General features: G+C 36.9%; 1 protein-coding gene across 1 annotated transcript; it reads right to left on the reverse strand.

Moving 5' to 3' along the window:
* Nucleotides 1-4333: 4333 nt before the first annotated feature.
* Nucleotides 4334-9690, reverse strand: LOC113682020 (SPRY domain-containing protein 7). Its single transcript, XM_027199169.2, has 5 exons — nucleotides 9488-9690; nucleotides 9269-9385; nucleotides 7647-7807; nucleotides 6755-6857; nucleotides 4334-6111 (listed from the first exon to the last, which is right to left on the reverse strand). Exons 1-5 carry the CDS (start codon nucleotides 9594-9596, stop codon nucleotides 6014-6016), a joined length of 588 nt encoding a protein of 195 aa, XP_027054970.1. The 5' UTR covers nucleotides 9597-9690; the 3' UTR covers nucleotides 4334-6013.
* Between the last annotated feature and the right edge of the window lie 9 nt (nucleotides 9691-9699).

Consider the following 9699-nt stretch of genomic DNA (forward strand, 5'->3'; position numbering starts at 1 on the left):
GAGGGAGAAATGAAGGTTTTAGGCTTCTGAAGTGAGGAAATAATCGCTTAAATTTAGATCCAGTTCGATGTTATACTGTTCTCACAAAGGTCCGCACAAAAGAGAAGACCGCTGATAGCTTGTGCCGTACGTTGTGCCATATGGTTTTGTTTTGTATCCCAAAGTAATATTTGGTCAGAAAAATTTTGGATGAAAAGAATAAATGCTTTTACCTGGAGTTTGATATCATATAATTAATAAATCAATTTCAAATATCCTGAGCTTGCTTCTCTCGGTTCCGCGTCGATTGTGTCCACAGAACAGCAACCTGTCAATAGCCGGAGAAATCATGGGTTTATGTGAAATTTCAGATATTCCTCGCTTCCCAAACTGGTGAACTGGACTTTATGATAACTCCAGCAAATACCTCCAAAATTAAGCGGTCGGCATCTGTCGATACTCTTCTTTGACTCGTTGTTGCGAACTAAACTCGAAAACTAAAGCCATGTTTCGCGCTTAATGTCCCGTTGAAACTTTGGATTGCAGCTGCATTCTCTTCAAGAATCAGTCATAGAACTCCACTTGTAAGTCTATGTGTCGAAGTTTGGCGTTTTGGAATTTAAAGCTGAACGATTGCACTATCGCGCATAACAGAAGTCCGCATTAATCATTGCGGGTGAACCTGCTAACCCTTTATTTTTTTGGAAGGCCTGCAAGTGTAGTATGGCATGCAAGTGCTTTTTCGAAACCAGAGAGGCTTCAGTCTGTAGCGAGTCTTCAGCGAGGTTGTTAAAGCTTTCATTGGACAGAGGATACGCATTGACGAAACACCCAGTGAAGGGAACAACAGCTGCAGTAAGAATAGTAGACGAATCAAAGAGCACTCTGAATAAATAAGATCGAGCATTTTAGTAGCTTCCACAACTTCGATTCGAATATGGAGATATCTGAGAGTTTGGAAATGTTATGGCATCGGTAAAGGGAAGTACATTCCATATGACGTAATTTATATCAAGCACCAAGGTCAAACGTCCCTTCAAACCATAGAATCTCAAGGGTTTTATGATCCTCCTGAAAAGCGTGTGGTCAAGCGTCGTTCAAAGGGCAGCAAGGAAACAGAGAGTACAACGCCATTGTTTGAATGCTCTGTGTTTGGATGTGTTGAAGTGTTCGAAACCTTTTCGCAGCTGGAGCTGCACCTGGACGTTGGAAAGCATACAGTCAGCAGGTTAAAGCCAGTATGATGCAATCAAAAGGGACTGGGCCCTTAAGTTCTCGTCGATAGATACCGCTGGTGTCGAGTGTTCGAGCTGTTCGTTAGATTCTAGTACACCACTCACTTCTCCCGTGGATACTTCGCCCCACTCGTCTTTACGAACAGGATGGGCCGTAAGCAAACCAAGGGGCAGCGTTAGATTTTCAGAGAAGGTAAAAGAATACCTAACGGCACGGTTTACACTTGGAGAAAGAACTGGGCGAAAGGCCGACCCCGCCCAAGTTGCAGTGGACATGCGAAATGCGAAAAATGAATCAAATGCACGTTTGTTCTCTAGAGAACAGTAGCTGACAAAGAACCAAGTTCAGAGCTTTTTCTCCCGGCTAGCAGCAATGCAGCGAAAAGATCAGGGTGTGATCGGGATTTCACTGGATGAGGAGGAAGATATCCAATGCGTCCAGGAAAATTCCGAGAGATAAGATCTGGTAGACAAAGTTAACAAAGAGATCAAAGTCTCACATCCAATCTGCTACGATACGTAGGACCTCTGTGAACGTTACCACAATAACACACTTCAGAAATTCAATGTGGTTTTGTTGAGAGCCATCTGTAGTCATTTTGAGATCCCTGTAAAATTGAGAGAAAAAAAACAGATCCTCATAGACAAACTGTCGGACGTGATTAGTGATTGTCGGTGTGCTTCTCAGTAGACTTATGTAAACAATGTCTTATACGGTGGCTGAAAGTGTAGAATATGCTCTACAGAGACAAACTACCTTTACTTCCGATATCAAGTTCTGACGGCGTTGTTATAGTGTAATATATTATAATATCTAGTAGTCAGTGAAATGTTTTGATGAAATCGATTGAAAATTTACCAAAAGCAACACTTATAACATCTGTTCATACGAAGCATGTGTCAAGTTTTTAACACGTTGGTAGCCGATTTCTCCGGCTATTGACAGGTTGCTGTTCTGTGGACACAATCGACGCGGAACCGAGAGAAGCAAGCTCAGGATATTTGAAATTGATTTATTAATTATATGATATCAAACTCCAGGTAAAAGCATTTATTCTTTTCATCCAAAATTTTTCTGACCAAATATTACTTTGGGATACAAAACAAAACCATATGGCACAACGTACGGCACAAGCTATCAGCGGTCTTCTCTTTTGTGCGGACCTTTGTGAGAACAGTATAACATCGAACTGGATCTAAATTTAAGCGATTATTTCTTCACTTCAGAAGCCTAAAACCTTCATTTCTCCCTCAGCTTCCAGACATGGAGAGTTTATATTCTGATTTTGGAAAAAATTCAGCTCTGCAGCGATGTTAAATGGGTGATTCACCGCGAAATGTGGCCAATTCCGGCATTTGTTTTGATACCACGAATCACGATGGATGCCGCCTACTTTTCGAAGGCAATACCTAGCTATTTGTTGAAGTTATCATGGATTTCACCAATTTGGTTATTAGAAAAATTCTGAAGTGAGCCATGAAGTCGGGCTGCAAAGCGGGTAAGCTGTATTTATGACGAAATCTGCTCCAGTGGTTCGATTTTGGTGTAGGCGAAAAAAACGCGAATGCTCGTACATGTGCTGATTCAAACGGTCATAACTTTTGAAAAATCGAAAACGTACAGGGGTTTTTGCATATTTTTGCCTATAAAGGTCTAAACTTAACGGCTGTGTAGGATAGAATCGTCAACCAGGTCCCAAATCCCAAAACTTAGCGTCTAAATCAAGGTTATTTACGGCCATCGGCCGATGGCGATTTCTAGTGGTCAGAATATGCTAAAATTCGCCTTTTCAAATTTGTTGAGAGGGCAAATTCTAACTTTCTTGGCAAACTAGAAAGGTTTTTAAGCAATCTGATATAAATTCTGTGGCTTAACTATGCGAATCAAATATTTTACAACGTTACAAAATATGCCTATTTTTCAATTTTAGAGACGTTGCGACGGTCCCAACGGACTGGGAAATAATTATGGCCCGTAATGCAGTCAGAAAATTATTTCGAATCAAACCAAATCTAATTTAGTTCTTTCCTAGGTAAAGTCTTTCTGTTAACAGAGTTTCAGGCAAAATTATTTTTGACGCAAAATTGACCGGGTGGAAATAAGAAAGACAGCCTCTTAATTAAGAAAAAATGCCTGATTTTGGATTTTAGACCCTAGAATCCAATTTTGGAAAAACATTCGTACTCGATGCACTATTGAGTCCCTCCCTCTTTTTCTGGCGCATAGCTACTAGCGCATTATGTTTTCTGTTTTTTTGTTGACACTACAGAATACAGCAGAGGACGTTAAACCTCTCACAATCATTTCAGGATGGAACGTAATTAAAAACAAAAGTCTTCCTCGCACAAATATCTTGATAGGTTTGAAGACTTGGAGGAAATAATCTCCCTTTCAAAAGTGAGCAATTTACTGTTTGAATCAACGAATTATTCCCCGTAGATCCGAAGGTGTAATTTTTTCAGTTCCTCCTGAGACGATAACCATCTCAAAATAATTTCACAGTGGCACCACCAATGCGTAATCTAAATCAAAACTTTTAATCGCAGAAATATCTAAATAGGTGTGATCCGCACATTGTGGAAACTGTGCGGAAACTTTCTTTTCGAGCAAGCCCCTTTTAATTATTATTATATTTCTATTGTTGTCATAATGACTGATAATTTGTTACTATTTAATTATTGGTAGAATTTCAATTAGTCACAATATTCTTAAATCATCTTTCTCCTGTGGACCAGGGTACTCATAAATACTTGGGATGTGGCAGGTTTTCTGTTTTGCATGTGAATACAAATCTTTTGCAACACTACCTTCTAGCATCATTTACATCTAGTTTGTTTTCAATGCTATAAATTGTGCCATATCAGTAGCCACGTGCAGTCTTAGACTGCCTATTTTTTATAGGGCTCCTTTCCTGTAGAACTTGTTTGCAGTGGTCAACTTGCAGTATTAAGCGGTTACCCCTCCATTCCCTGTTGATGACGGCCTGTTACAGGTTGGCCAATTGAGCCTGACAAAGTAATTTGGCCTGGGAGAAAAAGACATTTGATCAAGGGTGGAACAGAGGAAAGTCACACCCCTAGGCTAATAAATTGAAAGTTAATTTTACTCTGCTGAGGCGTTGGTGGACTAACTTTTAATCAAAGCTTATACACAAACTATAATATATTAACCACCATTTTCCTGAATAGATTTATTACTAGTCTTAAAGAGTTACCCTCACTCACTTAACATAGTTAAAAGCTCCAACACTTTTTCTTCGCCCTTTAACTCCCATGAGTGACCAAGACAGAATTTCTCTTTACAATATCAATACAATATCAAGCAGACAAGCAATGAGAATAAAGAAAAATATCAGTTGGGGGATTATAAAGTGATCCAATGCCAAATTCTCCAAACTATCATCAAAAGAACCATATGGCAGACAGTTAGGAGAATTACTAATAAGATCTTGGGAGTTAAAGGGTTAAAATGGCTGACAATGATTATACAAAGTGCTTCAGATGGCAAAAAAATAATTCAGAGATTACAAGATGCCCTTAGTTAGGCACCCTATATAATGTTGTATGTTAGAAAAACTCTATATACCTTTGAATACTCAGAAGCATAGGAAAAAAGCTTGGTTAGAATATTGGTCCAGACATATCAATTTGATAGAAAACAAGAAGAAACTGAATTACATTCTGGCTATGTGACTATAAGAAAGATATTAGAATATTGGTCCAGACATATCAATTTGATAAAAAACAAGAAGAAACTGAATTACATTCTGGCTATGTGACTATGTGACTATAAGAAAAATATTATCCCATTCTGAGGAGTTAAAATTTCAATATTGGAGGAAAAAGAGAAAAAAATTAATTATATAACTTCCTGTTATTTCATTCTTTTAGATTCATAACTACTCTCTCAACTCTACACACTGCTATACATTTTCTCACTTTAGTAGTGAACATCTTTTGAAATCTTTATCTGTGTGAATATATTGCTTGTTATTGTATGGTAAAAAATTAATTGAGACATGAATTACATGCCCAAACTGTATAGAATTGGTCAGATTTGTTATATAACTTGTCAGATATCATCAATTAAACCTCATAATAGTAAAACAAAATACTAACAAAGAATATTGGCTTCAAGAAAACTGCATTGGCTGGTTATGTAAACAAAGCTCAGCTGTTCTTCAACAACACTGTGTCCTAAACAATCCTCAATTTAGCTGGACCTTTATCTGAACATTTATTTTTGTGAACAGTGTCAAGAGAGCCAAATGTTAACAATTGAAGGACATTTCTTTTAAAATGAAATCAACCCTCTCCTATTCTAGGGAAAGCCTATGGCACACTGATTGTGTAAAACCATGGTTTGGGTTAGACCTTGTATAAATAACCAGCTCTATGTTATAAATCATCAATGTTAAGTCTTCCTTTTTCCATGGATTTTACTTTCTAGTTATTATTAGAAATTCATATCCTGTGACATAACCTTCTAATTCAATTAAACTCTACAAGATACTAGAATTTTGTACTGGAGCATTGAAATCATTCATCACACTGAACAAAGTTTTATGATATTATAGGTTGGATTGAAATTCAGGTTAAAATGAATTCAAACTAGGTTTATTTGTTTCTTTCTTTATTGAATAATAATATTATAGTAATCTACTTGGAACAATAGAAAATATGAATGAACCTAGTTTAAAGTCATTTTGACTTGAAACATTTCAAACTACAACAATATTTTGTGATGAGATAATTGATTATTTTAGGTACAATTCTAATGCAACCCATTTAGCAATGGGTCATAGCAGATTTTTCTCAAACATAATCTTCTGAAATCCCTCTGGAGCATGGTAAACAAATTCACTGAAACTAACATCAAGGATTGAACCATCGTCAACTGCAAGAAAACAGGATTAAAAAAAAAAATGAAGCACCACTTGCATCTTAAAATTAAAAGTGTAGACATATAATGGATAATGGCTGTCTGGACTATTAATAGGGGCCAAGACCTGTCATTTCTTTCCATGAGCTCAAAAGAAGGGGTTATTAGAAAGAGTCAGAGGTGCTTTCTGATTGACTGCCAGATTCTCTGTTTAAATTGTCTGATATTCCCTTGTGAAACATAGGGAGAAGTTAGTGTTGATCAAAAGTCACCCAGTGCTTTATTCCACACACCAGTCTAATTAATTATACAACAGTCAATCAACAGAGCTATTAAAATTCTTTATAAATAAAATAACGTTGCAAGATAGTGATACACACTTTTTTAAGCAGGGCTTAAAAGGAAGATCTCCAAAGAAACCTAGCATAAAGTGTTTTCACAGTGCTACTAATTCTCCTTAACCTTACATGAGTGTTTTTGTACATGCCAACCATAAAAATGCTTTTAATTAATCATAGGTCTGGTATTTTTGTTTCCAACCTTAAAAAAGGCTGATACTATGGCTCTCAGGACTGAGAGGTCTAATAATTCTCATACATAAATTCAAGCTGGGTTCAATCTACTGTCAGTGGTAAGCCTGTGTCAAGTTAATACCTACCATAAAATACTGGGTATACTGTTCCTTTCATACCCGTTATAGGACAGTGCAAATGTTTTCCATTGTGATAGAAATTAAGCTCTACATGGTCATAGGTACAGGCCTGAAACAAAATCGCAATCAACTCCATAAGTTGAGCTGGGCCAAAATCCACCGATTTAGCAAGTCCCATGCGCATACCAGTCCTATTTAATTTAGTGAGCCAGTGCTGATCTTGGGTAAAGATTTAATTTTGTTATTAATAATAATGATATGTTTACTATAAAATTGCAATATTAAAGATAATGAGGGCATAGCCAGTAAATACAGTGGTCAAATGTCTGTAAAGGTAAAGGATGCCTGTAATTCAATATGCTTTGTGTTAGAGAAGTCTCAAGTTTTCCTTTTCCCCACTGTGGTTTCCTTTTTACCAATTTCTATGAACATTTTGAATTTTCTTTCGCATAGTTTGTATGATAATAATTTTTTCTGTGTGTATTGCTTTAAAAATTTTGCATGACAAATTGGCATGCAACTTAAAAACTGATCCACTTGTGCATGTGCAACATTTGACCACTGAGTTTAGCTTACATTTTTCAAAGTTAGCACTTTCTGTGTGTCTTACAAGAGGAAGCTTATACTACTTTTCTTCTTCAGCAGGCTCATATTGATGCAGTAAGATGAATTGACAAATAAGGGGAACCAAGCACTAGTGAAAAATTAATGCCACATAAATTCTTGCAATTGACACCTCTTTGCAAACTCAAATTATAAGATTTGTATGTTACTGACTTGAAAAAAAAAAAAACAAAAAAAAAACGCACAAGGAGGAAAGGGGAGGACAGGAGCACCCAAAAACCACCCTGCCCCCCCCCCCCCTGAGTATCATGAATTAGTTTACAGACAGACTTACAATCATGTCTCCCTCTTCTGGTATTTCTCTCAGTCTGTGTCTTACAGTTCCATTGTGAGCTACAGTGCCATCAGACCTAAGAACCCAACTTTCTGAATTATTTCCTAATGGTATCTTGTTTAAATCACATCTTTTGGTTGCAAGTCCAACACCCCATGCACCTAACAAAAAGAAATACAACTTAACATAGTCCTTCTGATAATTTCATTTAACAGGCATGTGTCTGTACTCTGACATTTAGAGCCTCTTTACATGAAGGTGAGGGACCCCAGGTAGATTAGGTAACCCACATAGCCATGATTGAAAAATAGCCTACTTTTACATATAATCTTACAACCCTGGGATCACCCAGTGAGGTTCTTGGCATGTTTGTAAATATAACTTGAACTTGACTCCCACTAGGCGGGTTACCCCACCTTGAGAAGTTTACATGGCAGATTGTGATGTGGCTGACTGGGTTACCCTACCCAGCAACCAGGCAACCCACCTGGTTGGGGTTACCCAACCTATCAAGCAATGTTTTAGATAAAATTACAGACTATATAGACAGGTAGGTTACCCCACCTACCAGGGGTCTCCCAGCTCCATCTCAACAGGTCCATAACAGGTAAAAAAGTCAAAATGCATATTATATTTTATACACCAATAGGAAGTAAAAAGTGAATGTCAGATAATATATAGCATACATGTATAAATCAGTCATGAACCTGCAAGGTGCACTTTTTTTCATTTTCCATTGCTCTTGTAGGATTAGGTGGGTATTGGCGACTTTCACTTCAATCAAAAACTTGTCAATTAACTTTATTTAAGTGTCAAGAGTATTTAGCTATATGTTAGCTAATTGTGGACACTAAAAGAACATTTCAAACACAAAATAAAAAAAATTAAAACAGGGATGCTACCAGTGTTAAAAGTCTATTTAAAAATTTACAATCATTTTTAAAATTGGGAAGGTCTATAATAAGAATCTAAAGAAAATCTGCACTATTTATTAATTTAATATCACTTAGTTCCGAGAAAAACTGATATTTGAAATATTCACGAATTTACAATTATTTACTAGATAAAAGTGATAATATTCCAACGCAAATGTGGTTAGTTTATACAAATTTACATGATTTAGAGTGACAATTGGTGCACATGCCCTCAATAAAAGGAGTCAAGTCACTTACATGGGTAAAATTTCCGCACAGCGCCATACTATTGTCAAACAAATCTATTTTCCCAGTGGCAGTGTATTGTTTTTGTCATTGTTTTCTCTATCCAAGAACTGAATGCATAATGTAGTATGGGGCTGTGAGGAAATTTTACCTGATTTTGCTCAAAAACCAACTGATTTTGACCATCATGAATTACTCTAAACTTGATAAATATCGTTTCCTTAGTTCGCTAAATGATCCTTTGAAACAAACATTTTGTGTAACCCGTCTAAATCAGCAGATTTTAGTTGAGCCGATCGACAATTTCGTAATGTCGAATTTTTTTTAATTATTAGACATAAGAAACGATAGGAAAGAAGGGGCATGTATGTAAGTTTAGGATAAAAACTATCTAATTTTTGCGGCTGAGAAATCGAGAGTATATATATATTGATCGCAAAGTAACATTCCAAAGTAACGCACCTCCAGATTGTATTTTCATCTCAAAGTAGCATTTATTTTGAAGGATCGCCGCATTCGCTAAAGCTGCCCCAGAGCCGCATATTCTTTTACCGGATTTCACAATGACGACCTCATTTCCTAAAACAAATCCAATAGAATTACTCAAGCGATAAATTCATATGTGCTAGTGTGAAAACAGGCAAGCTCTTTCACAAATCACCCGGTGTTGCAATCACTCACCCATATGCCCTGTGTCTAGCTGCACTTGAGGAAGCTCTCTGGGCTGCGAATTCCTGGGTTGATGATATCGCCTCAAGCAACATAAAATTCCCAATCCACAAGCTTCCATTATATTCGTCCGATCATGAAATTCTTATTCATCTCGACGTACACTGCCACATAGCTCCACTTCCTTCATCGCGTGACTTTCCGAAAAAAACTGGACACCAATG

The sequence above is a fragment of the Pocillopora damicornis genome, chromosome 6 (assembly GCF_964200805.1).
Source record: "Pocillopora damicornis chromosome 6, jaPocDami1.2, whole genome shotgun sequence".
Lineage (NCBI taxonomy): Eukaryota > Metazoa > Cnidaria > Anthozoa > Scleractinia > Pocilloporidae > Pocillopora > Pocillopora damicornis.